General features: G+C 38.5%; 1 protein-coding gene across 1 annotated transcript in view; it reads left to right on the top strand.

Annotated features, from left to right (window-relative positions):
• Positions 1 to 21,077, top strand: part of CEP120 (centrosomal protein 120) — a 60,765-nt gene that overhangs the window by 5,619 nt on the left and 34,069 nt on the right. The window contains exons 2-11 of the mRNA XM_063456945.1: positions 8,876 to 9,032; positions 9,890 to 10,004; positions 11,359 to 11,500; positions 11,765 to 11,913; positions 14,490 to 14,687; positions 15,863 to 16,087; positions 16,424 to 16,691; positions 16,988 to 17,165; positions 18,616 to 18,765; positions 18,961 to 19,143. Of these exons, the coding sequence (XP_063313015.1) occupies positions 8,876 to 9,032; positions 9,890 to 10,004; positions 11,359 to 11,500; positions 11,765 to 11,913; positions 14,490 to 14,687; positions 15,863 to 16,087; positions 16,424 to 16,691; positions 16,988 to 17,165; positions 18,616 to 18,765; positions 18,961 to 19,143 (1,765 nt within the window). The remainder of the gene's footprint in view (positions 1 to 8,875; positions 9,033 to 9,889; positions 10,005 to 11,358; positions 11,501 to 11,764; positions 11,914 to 14,489; positions 14,688 to 15,862; positions 16,088 to 16,423; positions 16,692 to 16,987; positions 17,166 to 18,615; positions 18,766 to 18,960; positions 19,144 to 21,077) is intronic.

The following is a 21,077-nucleotide window of genomic DNA, read 5'->3' as shown; positions in this document are numbered from 1 at the left end:
ACATCAAACTTTGTATAACTGCAATGATTAAAGGCTCTGTTCGGGGGAGAAAAAAAACAAACACAAATTTAAAAAGAATATGGCAGCAGAGCTTAGGTTTGCAAAATTGCATCTGAACAAAACACAAGACTTCTGGAACAATGTCCTTTGGACAGACAAGAACAAAGTGGAAATGTTTGGCCATAATGCACAGCGCCAATTTTGGCGAAAACCAAACACTGCATGTCGCACAAACCCCTCATGATGGTGGTGAAGTGATGATTCAAGCTTGTTTTGCAGTCACCTGGGAACCTTTCAGTCATTGAGTGGACTAAAAATTCCTTTGTATACCAAAGTATTCTAGGGTCAAATGTGAGGCCTTCTGTCCAACAGCTAAAGCTTGGCTGAAACTGGGTTGTGCAATAGGACAGTGATCCCAAGCATACCAGCAAATCTACAAGATAATGGCTGAAAAAGAAAAGAAGCAAGAAGTAGCAATAGCCCCATAAATGCCCAGACCTGATTTGAAATGCTCTGGTGGGACCTTAAGTGCATAAACACGTGCCATCAAATCTCAATGAACTGAACAATGTTGTGGAGGAATTTTGACCCACGCTTCTTTACAATGATGTGAGAGACTGATAGTCATACAGAAAACAACTACTTTTAAGTTATTGCTGCTAAAGGTGGTTCTTTAACCCCTTAAGGACCAAACTTCTGGAATAAAAGGGAATCATGACGTGTCAGGCACGTCATGTGTCCTTAAGGGGTTAAAGGACCACTATAGGCACCCAGACCACTTCAGCTTAATGAAGTGGTCTGGGTGCCAGGTCCAGCTAGGATTAACCCTTTTTTTTTTTTTTTTTTTTTTTTTTTTAAATAAACATACCAGTTTCAGAGAAACTGCTATGTTTATATTTGGGTTAATCCAGCCTCTAATGGCTGTCTCATTGAAAATCACAGTGAGAAGATGCCAGCGTCCATAGGAAAGCATTGATAATGCTTTCCTATGAGACTGGCTGGCTGAATGCGCGCGCGGCTCTTGCCGCGCATGCGCATTCAGCCGGAAAGGAGGAGGAGAGCTCCCCGCCCGGCGCTGGAGAAAGAGGTAAGTTTAACCCCTTCCTCTCCATCCAGCCCGGCGGGAGGGGGTCCCTGAGCGTGAGGGCACTATAGTGCCAGGAAAACGAGTATGTATTCCTGGCACTATAGTGGTCCTTTAAGCAATTGAGTTGTAAGGTGTACACATTGCTTCTCCATTTTGTCTTATTTTTGTTAAATAAATCATGACCTGATGTAAGGTCATGTGTTGTTCATCGGACACTGTATTTACCTAATTTTAAGACCAGCTAAGGAACGGATGATATATAAAACCATAGTATTCAAAGAGGGTTTACTTTCTTTTTCCCATGACTGTGTGTTGACATTTACCTAATATATACTACTTTATTAATATAATTTCACAAATAGTCACATTTATAGGTGTTGAGTACCCATAGTTACTAGTTTTGAATGAGTGTGGTATTGTTGTTCTTTTATTTTTTATTTAATGCATGCCAGGCTGACAGGCCTTTAAAACCAGGTAATTCTAAAATCTAAGAACCTGCAAGATTGGTGTATCACTTTTTATTTTTTTTAAAGACTATACAGACACTCACACCTTACTTACCGATTGAGTTCCGTTCCTACGACCCGGTCGTAAAACTAATTTGGTCGGTAAGTGAGGAGTTAAGGGATTCCCTGCTCTGGTGTGCATGTCTGTGTTCAGGGACCTTTCCCCGAACATAGACGAACACAGCAGATCAGGGAATCCCTCGAATTCCCACAATGACTCGCACTTGCCAACCTGCGAGAGAGCTGGTCGTAAGTGTGAGCCATCGCAAAACGAGGACAACCTGTAGTGTCAGTATATGTATTCCTGACACTATGGTTGTAAAAACACAGTTTAGGTTTCTATCCCCCTTGCCTCCCTTTAAAAAGGCAGTTTACTTACCTTTTTTCCACCGTGCAGTTTTAGAGAAACTGCAGTGTTTTTTTTATTTTTTTTATTCCAGTCTTAGGGCTATCTAGTAGACAGCCACTAGTGACTCTACTTGCAGTTTCACAGAGTTTAACTCCATGCAATGGCACTGGACATCCTCAGCTCTGCATCAGGATGCCCAGTGTCTTCTAAATCCCTGAAAGACTGATTCAATGCTCCCCCTCACACTGACATTGGAGGAGGTAGAGACGAAACCAGCACCAAGGTAACTTGGAAAGCGTTTAAAGCATTATTTTACTTTTTGAGTGCCACGGGTGGGGAGTAGTGTGGGGGCAGAAGGACACTATAGTGTTAGGAATACAGCTTTGTATTTTATTTTTACCATGAGGGTTATTCTGGTAATATCTGATTGACTAGACCAGTGATGGCTAACCTTGACACCATAAATTGTTAAACATGAGTCTAAAAGCTAGCTGAGCATCATGGGGAAATGTAGTCCAGAAAAAATTATTGTGTGGAGGTTAGCCATCACTGAACTAGACACCCTTGTCCTCTTTTAGTCCTGTGAGTTTTTTTTTTGTCCATTCCCACTCAGAATATTATATGTCCAGAGTGCTGTCAAAATGCTCTGCCCTTTGGCTGAATGGCTTGAGTGCAATTTGTGCAGAGCAAGCACATCTAAAGATGCAGTTTTACTGCTTTTGCTGAGAACAATTACTGGACATCTGGGAACAAACCTGGTATTGTGGCATGATACAAGACATTGACTTTCCCATCGAACCCAATACTTTTGAGGTTATGATATTGTGTGTTATTAATGTAGTGGGTGGACTCTCAAATCATTAGTAGAATTCTTGGATGGAACTTCATGTGAAATACTGTTGTGATAACAAAACTCCAAGCATCATAACTACTACAGCTCACAGTATTGATTTATGGTACCATGAGTACCCTGATGCTCCCTTCCGTATCATAAGGAGTCAAACCGGTGTTAAGATCGACTGATTCTCTTAGCACATTACTTCAGGGGAGGAAAGGGAAGTTACTGCGGAGGAGGGAGCTGTAGTGGCTATGTTGCCACAGTATTACCTTAACCCCTTAAGGACACATGACATGTCTGACATGATTCCCTTTTATTCCAGAAGTTTGGTCCTTAAGGGGTTAAAGAGACATTCTAAGCACCAAAACAACTTTCACTTAATTAGTTGCTTTGGTGCACAAACCCTAACCTTGCAGTCTCACTCCTCAATTCTCTGACGTTAAGCAGTGAAATAACTTTTGTTAATGCAGCCTTAGCCACAACTCTCATGGTTGTGATCACAAAGCCTCCCTACACACTCTATTGAGCAGTGAGACTGGAGTGGTATTATCTGTTCACTAAAACTGCTTTGTTAAGCTAAAGTTATTTTGGTGCTTGGAGTATATCGGTGCAATGAGAACACTTACATAGGTACTTTTTATATACCCTTGTGTTTATTTAAAATTAAAGAAAACATCTTATATATTCAAAAGATTTATAGAATATAAATGTTTTATATGCATAGATATTCCATATATCACACATCTGCAATGAACAACATTTCAGCAACTTTTTTATTTTTTTTTATTTTTTTAACTTTTTATATATTTAAATTAAACCAAGAGGGCTGCACTCACCTGAACATGCATACATTATAGGGTGCTGCTGGGGCCAGGCTTATGCAATATATGATCATATAATGTAACTAAAACCCATTATTTTTTTCCCAGGTGAGGTGTTTTTTTAATAAAACTATTACAATCTTTTAAATATTTGAAATAATTGTTTAGTGAATAAGCGAGTGCGCTGGATTGTCTATATTTTGTGTGTATAAATTTTTTTTTTAGTTTTTTTTTTTTTTTTATTGTTACTTTTGTCTCACTTGAATAAATGTGCACATTTGTAAGATCCTGGAAAATGTTTAGCTGTTTTTGTAGAAGCAACCATTCCAACGTTATACATATAGTAGGTGGAGCATTCACAACATATATCTGTTGAAAAACAGTAAAAAAAAAAATGAATGCAAAAATAGTGCAATACAATCTGTACAATTCTATATATAGGTGGTGGTTTTTGAGGATTCCACCCAGGTGTTTTTTAGAGCATTTACCAGTATCACAAACCCATAACTGTGCACTTTATTTATTGTGGTTATAAGCATTCCAAAGTCCCTAGAATAAAACATATTGTATACACAGCAATATTTAATTTGGCGGATTGGCATAATTTATATTTGACGCAAAACTAGCAATTTGTATTTTATGTGGCTTATAATATTCTAGAACAGGGCTTGTCAAAATTGCTTGGATTCTAGGAGCCAGGCTTTTCAATGTAAAATATGCAATTCCTAAAGGGATGCTATAGTCACCAGAACCACTACAGCTTAATATAGTTGTTCTTGTGTCTATAACCTGTCCCTGCACACTTTTCAATGTAAACCCTGCCTTTTTAGAGAGAAGGCTGTATTTACATTGTTGCTTAGTTCTAGAATATTGGCCCAATATTTTATTTAATTTCTATGTAGGGCAGAGCTTATTAGTTAAAAGAACACATAAGAAAAACAAACTTGTAAGCTATTATTAGAGTGGTCTCTGGGTTATTTGGATTAATAGCCTCCACTGTATCAATTAAATAGTTTTTACTTCCAGTCTCTCTGTGGCCGCTGCTTCTCTCCTGGCTAAGATCGTCATTACGGATGATCTCAGCCAATATACACTATTGCGCATGCCCTCCAGTTGACGCCATGCTACGTTAAAGGACCACTTTAGTGCCAGGAAAACATACTCGTTTTCCTGGCACTATAGTGCCCTGAGGGTGCCCCCACCCTCAGGGCCCCCCTCCCGCCGGGCTCTGGTGTGAGGACGGGGTTAAACTTACCTCTTTTTCCAGCGCCGGGCGGGGAGCTCTCCTCCTCTCCACCTCCGATCCTCCCTTTCGGCTGAATGCGCATGCGCGGCAAGAGCTGCGCGCGCATTCAGCCGGTCGCATAGGAAAGCATTTACAATGCTTTCCTATGGACGCCTCCGTGCTCACTGATTTTTCACAGTGAGAATCACACAAGCGCCTCTAGCGGCTGTCAGTGAGACAGCCACTAGAGGATTTGGAGGCCGGATTAACCCTATTATAAACATAGCAGTTTCTCTGAAACTGCTATGTTTATAATAAAAAGGGTTAATCCTAGAGGGACCAGGCACCCAGACCACTTCATTAAGCTGAAGTGGTCTGGGTGCCTAGAGTGGTCCTTTAATCAGCATCTCCCCCAAAGAGAAGCATTAGCTCACTACATCTGTATTTGTGCAGAGCCAAACCTGTGTCCTGCAAAGATTGAAGGCTAGTAAGGCCTGTATTCAAACATGTCCATTATTATTATTGTTATTATTATTTTATTATTTATATAGCACCATCAGATTCCATAGCGCTGTACAATGGGTTGACTAACAGACCTGTAATTGTAACCAGACAACTGGACGCACAGGGACAGAGGAGGTGGGTAGGGCCTTGCTCAATGAGCTTACATTCTAGAGGGAGTGGGGTATAGTGACACAAAGGGTAAAAGTAGGGGTACGAAGTAGGTTGTTAGAAAAGTATTTACTACTTAGTAGGTCATTTTTGACAGTTACAGGAGAGGAGTCCAGGGGGGTGGGGAATACAAACCTGCTAACAATTGAATTGATATGCTTTCTTGAAGTGAGTTTTCAATACATTTTTGAATGAGTGGAGACTGGGGTGAAAGTCTTACGGAGAAGGGAAGGGAGTGCAGCTCTGGAGAAATCTTGGAGGCGAGCGTCAGCGGTGGGAGTACGGACAGAGGATAGACGTAGGTCTTTGGCAGAGCGCAGGGGCCTCGACGGGACATACTTGTGTATTAGGGAGGATTGGTAGGTTGGAGCAGCATTATGTAGGGACTTGTAAGCAAGCACCAGAATTTTAAATTGAGCCCTATATCTAACTGGAAGCCAATGCAGGGATTGGCAGAGCGGGGAGGCGTGCAAGGTGCGAGCGGACTGGAAAAAGAGCCTCGCTGCTGCATTCATTATAGATTGCAGAGGTGCAGTCTGGGAACACGTAGGACCCCTGCAGTAGTCAAGACGAGGGAGAACAAAAGCATGGACCAGCACCTTAGCTGCATCTGGCATTAAATAGGGGCGGATGCGCGCTATGTTTTTGAGATGGAAGCGACAGGATTTGGCGATTGATTTGGCGATTGATTGGACATGAGTGGTGAAGGAGAGGTTGGAGTCAAAAAGAAAACTCAGACAGCGAGCCTGCGAGGTAGAGGTGATGGTAGCGCTGTTGACTTGGAGGGAGACAGACACGGGAGTAGTAAAACGTGACGGCGGAAAGACCAGAAGTTTTTGTTTTGGACAGGTTGAGTTTAAGGAAGTGAGCAGCCATCCAGTTGGAAATTGCGGAGAGGCAGTCAGAGACACTAGTCAAGATGGGCGGAGAAAGATCAGGAGAGGACAGGTAGATTTGCGTGTCATCTGCATAGAAATGATAACGGAAGCCAAAGGAGCTGATGAGTTTACCAAGGGAGGCAGTATAGATAGAGAACAGTAGGGGACCAAGGACAGAACTTGGGGGACGCCGACAGAGAATGGTTGGGGGGAAGAGGCAGAGTCAGAGAAACATAGAAAGGGCACTCGGAGAGGTAGGATGAGCACCAGGAGAAAGCAGTATCTCGTAAACCAAAATTACAGAGAATGTGAAGAAGCTGTTGATGATCAACAGTGTCAAAGGCAGCAGAAAGATCAAGGAGAATTAGGATAGAGTAATGGCCGCGAGATTTAGCAGCAATTAAATCGTTGGATACTTTGGTCACAGCAGTTTCGACAGAATGACCAGCACGGAATCCAGACTGAAGGGGGTCAAGCAGAGAGTTAGATTCGACGTAGTCTGTCAATCTGGTGTACACAACTCTCTTGAGGATCTTGGAGGCAAATGGCAGTAGCGAGATAGGGCGGTAGTTGGATGGGAAGTTGGGGTCAAGGTTGGGCTTTTTCAGAATCAGGGTTACAGTTGCATGTTTGAAGGGTGAGGGAAATGTGCCAGAGGAAAGGGAGAGATTGAAAATTTTAGGGAGAAGGAGACAAAGTGCAGATGAGATACAAGGGAATAGGATCGAGTGAACAGGTGGTGGGGCCGCTTCAGACACGCTCATAGCTGATTAGAATGTGAATCTATAAACCATAATAGTTGAATGGCCAGAAATGCACTTCTAGGAGCAACAGTAGCTCAACTGTGAAATGGTAGGTATTTGTCAGCTATTGGCACAGGAAACCTTTGCACAAGAACTGTTTTTCTTAACATAAATATGGCTGCTTGGTCATAGAAACCTAAACCGTAATTGGGCTAACAATGTAATACATAGAAACCTAAATAGTAATTGTGCTTTGCCAAAAAAGTGTATGTATTAAAAGGCACAAGTGGAGCAACTACAGCCTGAAGTGTCCCTGTTAGATATCTCTTCGCTGGAAGAGCATAGCTTTAACCAATTTTATTTTAAGTTTATTTTTTATTTTTTTGTTCTCTCATAGTTGAGGTCTTCTCTAGTGTATAACTGAGAACCATCATGTAATGTTTGTGTTACTGTTCAAGTTCACAGCAGGACTTCATATGTTGTATGCAATCTCCTCACCCTTTAGAAAATAAAAATAGACCATTTGGGGATCATACTGAAAACTTCCAACTAGACACGCAGGCAGAATTCCTGTGGTCGTGTTTTTTTGTTTTTTTTTTTAAATCCTTTTTCTTAAGTGTGTGTATGTGTGTGTGTGTGTGTGTGTGTGTGTGTATGTGTATATATGTATGTGTATATATATATATATAAATGGTTGTAGCCAATGTCATTGACAACTATATGCTTATTCTGCTGGGATGGAGTCTCTGCTTCTAGGGATATATTTGTAAACACCACATCAAAGTTCAATTTCTTTGCTAATGTTGGAGCTGCACTGAAACAATTATCATTGGGACATTCAGTGGTCCAGACATGCATTTTACACCATGACATCATGTTAGATGATTGCAGTCTCTTACACATAGAATACTTTATTAAAATGAAATGGCCTTTGTAGGATAAAATCATATATAATTCTATCAAACATGAAGCAAGAGGATTTTAAATTTTGGTTTATATATTTTATTTTTTATAACTTAGGAACACTTTACCTTTTCTACCCAGCATGGCGGCATCTGAATTAATATTTAATACAGGCTTCCCTGTTGATATTGATAATACAATGTATTCTGTAGCACCTTATGCATTAAATTCAGACTTCATCTTAAAGGGACACTAGGCACCATAACAATACAATTACAATGCTTAATATAGTGCTTCTAGGGCAAACACTTTAGCTGCAGCCTCTGTAATACAAACAATGCCTTTACTAAGAAAAGGCAGTTTTAGCATTGCTGCCTGTGTCAGATCCTTAGTGAATGTACTCTCTTTAAGCACAAGTCCCTGGATACAATAGATTTTTGTTTTTTTTCTTGCTAGTTTTGGCATTAGATCTAGAGGGGATCTAATTTGCATCACACCTAGAAACAAAATAGTGCTCAGCAGAAAGGACCAGATGTACTTATAGACAAAGTAGGTAACTATCTTCTAAAGGCATCTCTACCTTTACTACAAGTGCGCATGTTTCCCCCCTTTTACATCTATTTTGAAAGAAAAATGATGTTGCTACTTTGTAATTAAATATAGTTTTATTATACTTATTTAAATGGCTTTGAATATTGTTGTTTTAAAATGTTGTGTATATATATATATAAAAAAAAAAAAAAAATATATATATATATATATATATATATATATATATATATATATTTTTTTTTTTTTACGTTTGTGGAGGTTAGAAGGAGATATGTATTTCATTTTTTTCCCTTCTCTTTAGGACGACATTTTCCAAAGCGCTCCAGACACATGCTTGTTGTGGAAACAAAGTTTGACGGTGAGCAGCTATCAACAGATCCTGTACCACACTTAAATCAGCCACAGTTTGCTACAGAGCTCGCTTGGGAGCTAGACAGAAAAGCGCTTCATCAACATAGGTACAAGTCTGCTTTTCCTCTGGCAGGTTCCTTTAGTCTTCTGTAAAGGAACCACAGCTGCATGCATGTGGGGTTGTGCTTTTAACTTTTTCTTGAACCATAAACTTGGAGCAGTCACGGTGCAGCAATTCACGCATTTTCTAAAGAGTGGAACTGCTGCTCAGTAGTAAACTGCGTGTCTGGAAAAAAACCTACTGAGTGGTTTTATAGCATATGCTTAGCCTATTCTTCGACAGTAATAGGGCAACAATTATTTGCTCAATTGTTGCTCCCCTGCTTCTTAGTGTAGACATCTGGAAGCTAGAAACCTGGAAGTAAGTGTGTGTGTACGTGAATTTCACAGGCTTTTCTCTCAGGTAATATTTGACACAAACATGAGCATGTCTTTCTAAAGTGCTGAATCAGCATGTTTACTAAACCACTCTTTGCACCATAGACACGTATTTCGTAAGGGAGGGAAAAGAAAATTTACTAAACTACATTTTTGGAGCAGGAGCAATATGTTTTATTCTGCTAAACAATGACCAGATGTTTATAAAAGTAGAGGATAGCAGTAATTCTTCCCATAATGTGTGCTATGTCTCATCTTTCACCTTCTCTTAATGAGTGTGGAAGAGAAAATAATAGTTATTCATTTTAATGCAGCTTATTCTGCAATTCAGTTCCTACTGATGAGATTTGGTAAAATAATTTCAGAAAGCAAACCACTAGTGTGTTGCTGTTCTTTTAAACTGTAGGTTTTGTTTTGTGTATGTGTGTGTGTGGGGGGTGGGGGTGTAAACAATGTAGTTTAGAAGTCAGCTAAGTTTATCTTAACAAACAGTCTTTGTTGTATGTTCTTTATTTTCTTTTAATAGACTTCAACGAACTCCCATCAAACTCCAGTGCTACGCCCTGGATACATTGACTTCTGCTAAAGAGTCTGTTGGCTATGTGATACTAGACTTAAGAGCTGCTCAAGAGACAAAACAAGTAATCTTAATTTTACTATTGATATGACTTGCAAACATAACTTTTTCATACTTTGTAATGTTAAAATCAGATGTTATTCTGTTAATCTGAGATAAGGATTCTTCTTCTTGTTATAATTAATTTGCATTATACAATGCATATCAGTGTGAGGAAAAGCAAAAACCTTCCATATTGTTCATGCATTGTGTGTACACTTTACACATCATAAAGACAACATTGACATTGGCTGCCTAATTGAGAGCAGTAGCATGCTTTATACAAAGCGCTGCCACCAAGTCCCCCTCAGAAATGAGTCGGCTCAAGATACCATATGCACTTTGCAGTAATGTAAAGTGCTTATGGTGTCTCGACTGGCCCTTTTTGAAGTTTCCATTAACGTTTTGCCAACTGTGCTCAATTCGCACAATTAGTTGAAGCACTCAAAGATGCTTTTAGAGTAATTTACACTAGTCTCGGCAAAAAACGCTCGTATTTCTGGGGAATCTTGACAAATGTAGTTTCCACGCTGGCTCCTATATGTAATTTCTGTATACTTCATTTAGAAACCCTCCTTTTGATTCCAAGTATTGCAGCTGTTTAGAATCCTCAGTACCTTCTTAGTGGCTTCTGATATTTGTACTTAGTGGTGCACCTTTACAATATGCTCCTAGAGTGGCTGCATTATTCTGGGATCATACTCCCTGATTTTTAAAAGCAGGTGAGTGTGCTTACTCTTAAATCAGTCTTACAGGGTTATTTACCAACTCGGAACTGTAGCAAATCTAAATTGCAAACTTTAGGTCAAAATAGAAGATTTGGAAATATATTAAAACTCTGTTGTAGTCACTGTTTGGCTGTTTTGACCTATTTTGCTCTTCAGATTTTAATATGGTACAATTCAGAGTTTAGTGAATAAAACATCTTGATGAACACTTGACAGGTTCATCAAGCTTATTGCTCCAGCGAGCTTGTCAGTCATTTTACAAGAGACAGCCATCAACCTGCCAGGCTGTAATTTGTGTGAGCCATTCTAAAGAGAGGGCCATTATCTATGTACTAAGCACTGCAAGCAGCAACATGGTGAAAACTACCACATGACACCAGAACACGGGATCTCTAAGTAATGCTGAAGATTCTTCATGCACACAGTTCTTTTACTCTGCTGGTGGGTGGCTTATTGGAAATGTACCATTACATTTGTATGTTTCTTGCACTTTACTGTACAATGGGCCTCACTGAGGAATAACATTGAGAATTAAGTACTTGGTTAAATAAATGACAAATGTTATAATTATGCATGTTATCCATGATTCCAAACCTACATGTTCTAAAGCCTAAGATTGTAAATTTAATACATTGTTATCTCTGTTTACAGGCACCAAAATGGCATTCTTTATTAAGCAGTAAATATACAAAATTGAAACCTGAAATACAACTCTGTGTTACTTTGGAAGCAGACACCAAACCGGCTGTGGAGGGATTTAAAGCAAAGGAAGCTCCTCCAAGAAGCATTAAATGTATGATATTTTATTGGGTTGAGGTGGAGGTTTCATTGAGGCATTCACTAACTCTGGGCAGCAATGACTGGCTTAGAACACTGGATTAATATGCCTGCAGTGTTATCTGCTTATCATTTTTAGAATTCGATTTACTTTTAATAACTGCATAGATAAGTCCCTTTTTTTTTTGTGTGTTGTAAAAGTGCAAATAAAAAAATTAAATAATGTTGAACTATTCAAAATATTAATTTTCATCTTAATGTTACTTCTGTTTTCCTGTAGTGCCCAGAGATATGTCTGGTATAGATCCAAAGAGTCTTGTTGCTATTCTGAATGAAACAGAGGGATATCATCAGGTTGGACCAGCTGACTACTGTAGGGACTACTTTGTACTTTCTGTAACAGTGGCTTTTGCGACACAGTTAGAACAGGTAAACTTATTGTTATTCTTGGATGATTGGGAACTTTGTTTTCTATATTTGCTATTGTAATGTTTTTACAACATTTAATTTGTTGATATGGATACGTGTTTCAACCTCTATAACCAAGGTTGGAACCTGGGCATCAAAATATCGATTAGCGGCATTTGTTTCAGGTAGTACTGTGTACTCATTCCAGCATGTCCTGTCTAATACTTCTTGTGTTTTTACAGTGTTTGGCTGCTGTATTAAGCACAGTGTTTAGACCTTCAGAGTTTTTTTTATTTTTATTTTTTTTAAACACATTTCTTTGTTCTGAAAATAGAAATTGGATTAGTTTATCAGTTACTTCATGTTCCAGAACGTTTGAAAAATACCTGAAAAGCAGAATGAGGGACGGGCCCATAGATTAAATGTAGCCGATGTAGTCAAAATGAAAATAAAGTGTACACTTCATTAAAGAGAAGATAGTGTTTTTTGTTTTTGTTTTGTTTTTTTAGGGAGGAAAAAGAATCATAGAAAACCCATACAATAAGCTATTCCAATACAGGGGTATTCTAAGAGACAAAAATAAAAGAAATAAAACCTTACTAGATGTCAAGAAATTAGAAAATAAATTTGTAAGAACTCACAACGAATTTACCATAACGGGCACTCAAAGCACAAAAAGAGCTTTAGCTTAATTAAGTGGTTTTGGTCTATAGATTATGACTTTGCAGTATCATTTCTTAATTTCCTGTCATTTTGGAGTTAAATTAGTTTATTTCTGGAGCCTCAGCCACATCTCCCCCGCCTGTGACTTAGTCTCCCTACACACTTTAAATTCTTAGCTTCCCTTGTTGCACATAGTGTTTAATTTATAATTTCTCATCTCCTGCTCTGTTAATTGCCTGCTAGAGCAAGCAGTAGTCTCCTATGTTTGATTAAAGTTTGTTGAACAGGAGGGTGGGCCTGACTGCCATGCCTGCAAGACCTGTTCGTTGAGTTCTGGGCAACTACAGACAAAATCAAGGTTCTTGGGATCATTACTGGACATTAATGCACCCTAAATCAACACAGAAGCTAACCTAGCTTGGGTTCGACCCACCTACCAGCGACTAGCGGTGTATGTAGTCGACACTAGTTTGGAGGGAGCTCCGAGCGTTTTGCAGCCTTGTGTGCACCGAGAAAGGAAAAATGGGAACAGCCTGAGCGGAGTCCCTTGCTGACTGGTGCCCTGTCTCCCGCCCCACCCTTTGGACTAGTAGGAGTGATCCCAGTCCACACCCTAGAGGTCCCTTTGGAAAGCTAAGGACGTGCAGCACAAATGTTAAGGTGACACCACAAGACAAGCACAAATGTGGCTGCCGTGTGCTCTTTCAACCCCAACAGTGGAGAGTGATATCGGCTAACCAGGATTTTTTAAGCCTTTTGGGAGAAGTTGGCAGATTGTGTGCAAATCGCGGCCCATGCTGCACCGACTACGGCTCCTCTGGGTCTCTCACTCAAGACGGAGCAGTGAGAAGATATCTGGATTTATACAGACCGCACAAGATTGAGACACCAATGGTATGTTGGAGTGGTGGAGAGTATGAGCAACCATTCATCACTCCCCAACTCTAAAAGGCCAAACTTTACTATAACTGAGGCGTGAATAAAGCAGCCACTTGGCCCACTTCCATATCTGTGTTGTCTGCTACATTGGCCTTCAAATGGGACATTTTACCTGACGAACACTTCACCACAGGGACCACTGAACCACAGCAAGTGGCTACAGACTACGCCAGAGGGGTATAGGTTAATGAGAGACCAAGACTCTTGATGGCAGACTCTCCACAGTCCCGATGCTTTCATGTCCTGTAATGTTTGTTTTAAGCCACTCTTTTTTTTTTTTTTTTTTGTTCTGCTTCCATCCATCTACTACTACCTTGCTTACTTGGGGTCTTGTTTACCAACTGTCTATTGTGGGGGTCTCATTGAGTGTATTACCAATTTTTACATTTGTTTATTTTGACTGTTTAAAACTAATCTTGCCTTTTTAAACATCCACTGGAAATGTTATAATCTACCTTCTTTCTTTGTCCCAATTTTTATGCATTGTGTAAATCTTGTCTTTACTCTAAAACATTTAGTTTTACGTGCTGTTTGCTGGATTACCTATACGGTTTATTATCTTGAGTATGTATAATATCGATGCACGTCAAAAATACAAAAATTGCCACAACAACAAAATAATTCACTGAACAGAATGGTAGATAAGAACTTATAATATCTGTCTGTTTTTTTTTTTTTATTTGTTTTTTAATATATGTTTATTATTCTGAGAGTCTGTAAATGACCACTCAACACACTTAAATACCATGTTGCTTGTCGAGCTGTCTTTGCGTTTTGATTATTGATAGAAATTATAGAATGGTGGTTTTGTTGACACCTACAAGATATCTCACGTTAGCCGGAACTTTCTTGTCGTGGGCATAGATCACGTGACTTTATCTCCACGTGATAAGTGATACATTTGTGTACTTTGTGCACATTTCATAAAAGTATATTGATATTGTAATTATTATCCTTATGTTTTGTCTGATTTGGGATTGTATTTTGTCTTCCAGTTAATTCCAAGTAATTTAAGGCTTCCAGAACCACAACCAGATTTTTTCTTCTATTACTCTTTGTTGGGAAATGACGTAACAAATGAACCATTCACTGATTTAATCAATCCAAACTTTGAGCCTGAGAGAGCATCTGTTAGAATACGGAGCAGTTTAGAAGTGCTTACCATGTATCTCTCTGTTCAGCCTAATCTTCAGGTAAGAAGCTTGTGAAATATTGTATTATTGATGTTTATATGCAATGGCCATCTTCAGTTTTCATGTTGTAATCTTATGTTAACCAATAATGGTGCATCCTCCAACATAACACTTTTTTAAGGGATTTTAGCAACTTCAATAATCTAAGCTTCTAAAAGCTGAAGATTCCTTGTCTACAGCCTTTGCAAACCCTCTCCTTTTCCCCCAACACAGACCGAAAAAGTGGAGGGCTGGAGAATACTCAATCAGTAGCTTCTCTTTGAGAAGCCTCTGTGATGAAGCAGTTGGCACGCGATTGCAGTGCTAGCACAGCACACCTTCCATTGGAGCTAAAAGAAGAGGGGAAAAATCTTCCCTGGATATGACCCGCTCCATTCACAAATCACTTCAAGTTGAAGTCACTTAAAATTTGCATAGTTAGTGACCTAAGAGAACTTAAAGATGGTTGCCCCACAGAGCAAGGTTATGCCATAAGATGCCTTGTAAAGCGTTATTTACTTGTATATGCATTGCAAAATAAAAAACACAGATGCTCTAGTACATGCAATCTTTTATTTTTAGTAATGATTAAAATCTGGAAACAGGTTTACTTTAATGTTGACATACACAACCGTGCATTGTTTGAGCTTGCCCCTTTCTTAAGCAGGTGTAAACCAGGTAAAATTGCACTTTAATTTGCATTTAATTAATAGAAATTAACAGTTGGCATAGTAAGACAGAAACGAAGTTAAAAATTATTTAGGGTATACTATAGTCACCAGAAAAACTGCAGTTTAATGTAGCTATTCTGGTTGTCTACAGTCTGTCTCTGCTGGCTTTTTAATGTAAATATTGCATTTTCAGAGAAAAAATGCCTAGGGACATCTCTAGTGGCAGTCACTCAAATGGCAAAAAGCATTGGCTTGGCTGGGATCGTCCAATTTGATGATGGCCAAGGAGGTGGAGCGGTGCGAGACCAGCACGGCGCTGGAAAAAGATGTTTGACATCTTTTTAACTGGGAGCAAGGGGAGGGCTGGACACCTAAACATCACATTTAGAACTATAGTGCTAGGAACACTTTAGTGTTCGTTTTTAATTGCATTGATTTTATGAATCCCAAATACATTGTTCCTTGAAAGACTCTTTAGAACACTACATTTGATTGTTGTGTATTTAATTGGTTTATTTTATTTAGATACATCTTTGTTGCGGTGATCAGTCTCTTGGAAGTACAGATATATCTTTAACTGGATTGCTGAAGAGAGCCAGCACAGAAATAGAGCACCACCCAGTGGTTATTGAAGGTGCTTTCATTCTCAAGCCACCTAATCGTGCAAAACAAAACCTGCCATCCATGCAAGTAGAAATTTCACCTACCATTGGAGTCTCAGTCGCTCTCCAGAAGGAAGTTCTACAGCAGGTGACTTTGCAATGGGTATTGTTATTATATGGCTAAAGAATCTCTAGCTCACGTGTCTATTTATTATAAAATACATTGTAATAAAAAGATATTAAAAAAAAAAAAAGCAATTTGTATTTTAATATTGAAATAAAACAAATACCATCTTGAGCAGTATTATGCAAGACTAAACAGTAAGTGGTGTGCACAGAAAAGAAGTTTCAAATGAAAGCTCGGTCAAATGAAATGTATTTTTTTGCAAATGAAGTGTTCTTTCACAGTAATCGCTAATATTGTTTCATTTAACTTGACTTCTTTCCCCTTCTTTCTGGTCTGATTCTTTATTATTATGTTTAGACTGTACATGAGCAGAAAGACGATATTGAAAAAAATGGTACGGAAAAGATTGTATCGACCGCACCTCCAAAGTCTCCAGTTTCAAATGAAGGTCCAAGTGTCTTCCCAGCTAAACCTGCACTGTTTAGTGATTCTCCACCAACAAAAGACAATGCCACAGAAAGTGAAATTGAAAGTTTAAAATCAGATCAAGACTTGCAGGAGGCGCTTGCATCTTCTAAACAAGTCACTTCAAAGTCTCCAGTACCATCCGATTGCCTTGCTTCAGGTAATAGATTGTGTTTAGACATAATGCTTACGTGGGGTTTTTTGTTTTTTTTTCCTATAGCCCAGGCTCTTAAATATTTAGGTGAAACACTTTGTAGAACATCTCCAAAATAAGAAGCTCAATAAGGGGGGAAAAAAAGTCTGTAAAGAGTTTGTATATGAAAGTCAAATGCCATAGTGAGAAGAATAGTGTTGGCACTAAAACTCTAATTTTGTCATGTATTCATTAGTAAATGTTTGTGGATTTATTTTTGTCTCATTCAAAGTTATATATAATTTTTTCATTTTTTTTTTTAGGTGACCATAGTCAACGTCCTGCTACTCGGACAAACTCACAGCTTTCTAGGTCTGCTTCTGAGTCTACTTCAGGACAGAAAATCGCAGTACCACCGGCAGCACATCACTTCTGTTTCTCAATAGACTTGAGAAGTATCCTCAACACTGATGTCTCCTTTCCTATTAACTGCATGCTGAGGTATTTTGGCTTTCTTTAAATATTTCAACAATTCAATTTGTACGGCTGTTTAGTTAAGATTCAAATAAAATTGTGTGGGAAAGAAAAGGGCACTGTAATCCGTCAGTCACATTCCAGATAACATACTCCTGCTTTATAAGCTTACTGCAAACCAAGCACGCACTGTAATTGGCTAAAAATATCAGATTATGGCCCAATGGACAAAATCCAATTCCAATCACAATGGCAATTCTCATATTTACTAAAGCCAAATATGGTCGGTAGTTTGGTCTAGTTGAGCGAATCACCTGGATACGTTCTGTGTATGGATTTAAATCCATGCCTTCGCAACGAACCCTATATTAAGTATAGATAAGAAGATACACAAAGCATCAATATTAATAAAATGTAGAACTGTTTTTTTTTTTTTTTGCATGTGAATTGATAATTTGGGGTATTATTTGCCCGCCACTTGTGCTTAAAACCCTAGGTAGTACAATGATGAGAGAGTTGTCAGTCGACCTTCACTTAAAATAATAAAATAAATAATAACTTAATTAAACAAAAAAAAGCTGTCACTAAAACCCCCATATTACATTAAGGAAGCTTTTATTTACTAAATCTTTAAAATTAGCGTCTTGGTCGCTATTCATGACCAGTCACTTGTAAAATATTATGGGTGGGAGCAGACCTAGTCGTACACACCTGATTACATCTGGTGGGGGCTACTAAATTAAAACCGCTTGGAAACATAATGCTCCCACCCATTATCAGTGAGTGGTGACTTTTAATATGTGGGGGAGCCCCTACAAGGCGCTACCCATGGATACAATGTTCTCCCAAAAGGTCCTCAATTCACTAGCCACACTAATTTTTTAAAATAAATTGAAACCTACCCTTACACCCTAATAATAGTGAGGTTGGGGGGGGGGGGGGGGGGGGGGAGGAGGAGATATTAGAGTTTTTTTTCCACAGGTATTAGTTTAACTTTCCATCTGAAGTCGTTTTTGTTTTTTTGGTTTGTAAATGCAGAAAACCAGAAGGGAAAAATTCCAAACAGCAATGCAAAAAAACTAAATCCGCCTTTGCTCTGTGACGAATGATGCTTCAAAGTTTAAAAATTATTTTATGAAGGCTTTTTGCTCGCTTTGGATTCTTATTCGAGCATTCTGATTTGGTTTTATGAAGATTTTCCAGCTTTGAAGCCTCACTGTGCGAGGATCCCTCACAGGACTAAGATGGATTTACTTGTTTGCCTTGCAGTTTTAATGTTGAGAAATATATTTTGTACTACAACATGATTTTGTAATTAATGGCTTATAGCACTAGTTTTGTCTGTGTTTGAGTTAAACTTTAGACATAGACATGTTTAAATTGTTTAGAAGACTGACATTTAGAGAGAGCTATGGAAAAGTGGTAATTTCTGTTTGCCTTTTCTGATATACGTTTATGAATTTCTCTTTTCCGACAGGTACTCTTACCCATTTTTTGGCAGTGCAGCACCCATCATGACTAACCCTCCAGTGGAAGTCCGGAAGAACATGCAGGTTTTTCTCCCTCAATCTTACTGCGCATTTGATTTTGCTGCTTTGCCCAATCAACTTCAGGATACCTTTTCCAGGTATGATCTATCAGCAGAAGTATAAATAACTAACAAGCATACCCAGGGAGAATACACACACTTTTAGATTTATTTATATCTGAATTTATTTTTGTGTATGTAATCTTGACATTATGCCAGTTTTTTTTAATAAAGCATTTTGTTGTTTTTGGAAATGTAGTAACTGTGAAACTGATGTTTATTTTTCTGCTTCAGCTTACCATTGCTGGTTGAAGTGTGGCACAAGGATAAAATGGCAAAAGACATTCTGCTGGGAGTAGTGAGGCTTCAACTTTCAAATGTTTTAACATCCGAGAGAACAAGCTTTTTATCACCACATGGGGACCAATGCTGGCGGCAAACCTTTAGTGACATGACATCTGTTATAGCTTCAGAAGGGTAAGACTTGTAGATCACACACATGCACAAATTTATGTTTAAAACTCCAAATAATTTAAGTATTTACATTGAATTACCTATATCCATAATCACTACAATAATGGATAAAAACTTTCGTGTCAGTCTGACTAATTTTATTAAAAAAAAAAAAAAAAAAAAAATACAAAAGTTACCATATGTTTGTGCAATATGTCCGCAGCATAGCTTATTCTGGACACAGGGATAGATGAAGTGCTTTGAAACAAAACAATGATTGAAACGTACTAGTTACCATCCAGGAAACTCTATATGCTTTTGCACCAGCATGTTACTGCTGCCATGCAAAACCTATGGATTTCCTGAGACTGTAATCTGATGAGATGCAATATCCCTGCCTTAGGTCCTGTTCACAGAGATTGTGTCAGAGAAAGCACAAAACTGCTCACTTGCATTATTTTTGCTTGTATGGGTCGAGGACTAAAAAGAAAAGGTGTGGTAGAAAACCGTGCTGCTAATTGGACGAACTGTTAAAATATAGAGAACATTTAGGAAGAGAAATAAAACAAAGCTAGAGAATGGGAAAAATCAACCTGTAGGAATGTGAAGCTAAGGGGTGGAAGGGTTGGGGAGCAGGGGCTTAAAGTTCCAGAAACCGCCAGAAAAATAAGCCCTAAACAAACAGGTGAGGATATGTCATGACATCCCTGCCTCTCTTATATCTCCACTCCTTTCTACTCCTGCTGATGCCCTTTGCAATCTCAATGAAGACATTGCTGGAAACAAGCACATGCAGGTATTCAATACAATTCTGCCACACTACCTAAATAATAGAGGGGTGTGCTGCAAATATCTGTTCCCAAGCACCCCTTTGTGACCGTCACCTAGAGGACACCATCCATTCCCCTTTAAGTAGCCTGGCTACTATACTACTGACTTTTTATTTTATTTTTTTAGAGTAAGCGGATGCTTTGGTGCGCAGTTCCTTGATGTAAAATGAAAAAAAAAAAAAACTAATGTCGTTCTGCACCTTCATTTAACGTTAGAGAGCCCCATATCCAGGACTTTAGCACATAAGCCAAACCGAGCAACACCTATGCTTGGAGGCACATAATCATTGCCTTCTTTCTGAGTTCAATGCATGAACTATATTTTCACATGACATGGACTTGATGTATGCCCAATATTTTTATAACACTGCCAGGAGGGTAATGTATTATCATTAGTTAATTTCTATATTTTGTTTCAACATGTTCTAAATTTAAATTTAGTGACTGCTTCCTAGACGTTTGATGCAGAGGCTCGATGTGGCAACTCATTGGCATGCATAATATGCCATTTTTATCATGACACTACCATATTGGAATCCTTTAATGGCCCATATAGCCTTGAGTGTTTATCACCAATTGATGCAATGTATATACCTTACATACATGTTGTGTTGCTGAAAGTAAATCACGCAAATAAAAGTATTACAGTAAAATCATAATTTCATTATTCTTTGTCCTGTATTATTGTTTGGGTTTGTTTTTAGTTTTTTTCCCCTTACATAATCTTACAAATGTTATCTTGGTATTGTTTCTTAGTGTTCAAAGAGAGATATTTGTATACTTTTTTTATAAAGAAATGGTGTTTCTTAATTTTCTTCGGTTGGATTGTAAAATGTTAGACCACTAGGTGTCACTGTTTGAGAAGAAATTGACCTGATTTAGGCCATATTTATTTACCGAAGCAAATTTAAATATATATTATATAGTGCTTCTTATGTCCATTGCTTGCAATGTTGCAGAAAGAGATCATACTGTTTTAATTTGCGGTCTGTGTCCAAGTCCAATTAAGCTGAAGAACTGGGTTCATTTTAGGAGAGAAACAAATAATAAATACATACACAAATTCCTAGATTTCAACACCGAAAGCGTGTGTGTGTGTGTCAGGTTTTTTTTTTTTTTTGTCAATAT

This window comes from Pelobates fuscus, chromosome 5 (genome assembly GCF_036172605.1).
Source record: "Pelobates fuscus isolate aPelFus1 chromosome 5, aPelFus1.pri, whole genome shotgun sequence".
Classification (NCBI taxonomy): domain Eukaryota; kingdom Metazoa; phylum Chordata; class Amphibia; order Anura; family Pelobatidae; genus Pelobates; species Pelobates fuscus.
This window is presented reverse-complemented; position numbering and strand designations above follow the sequence as displayed.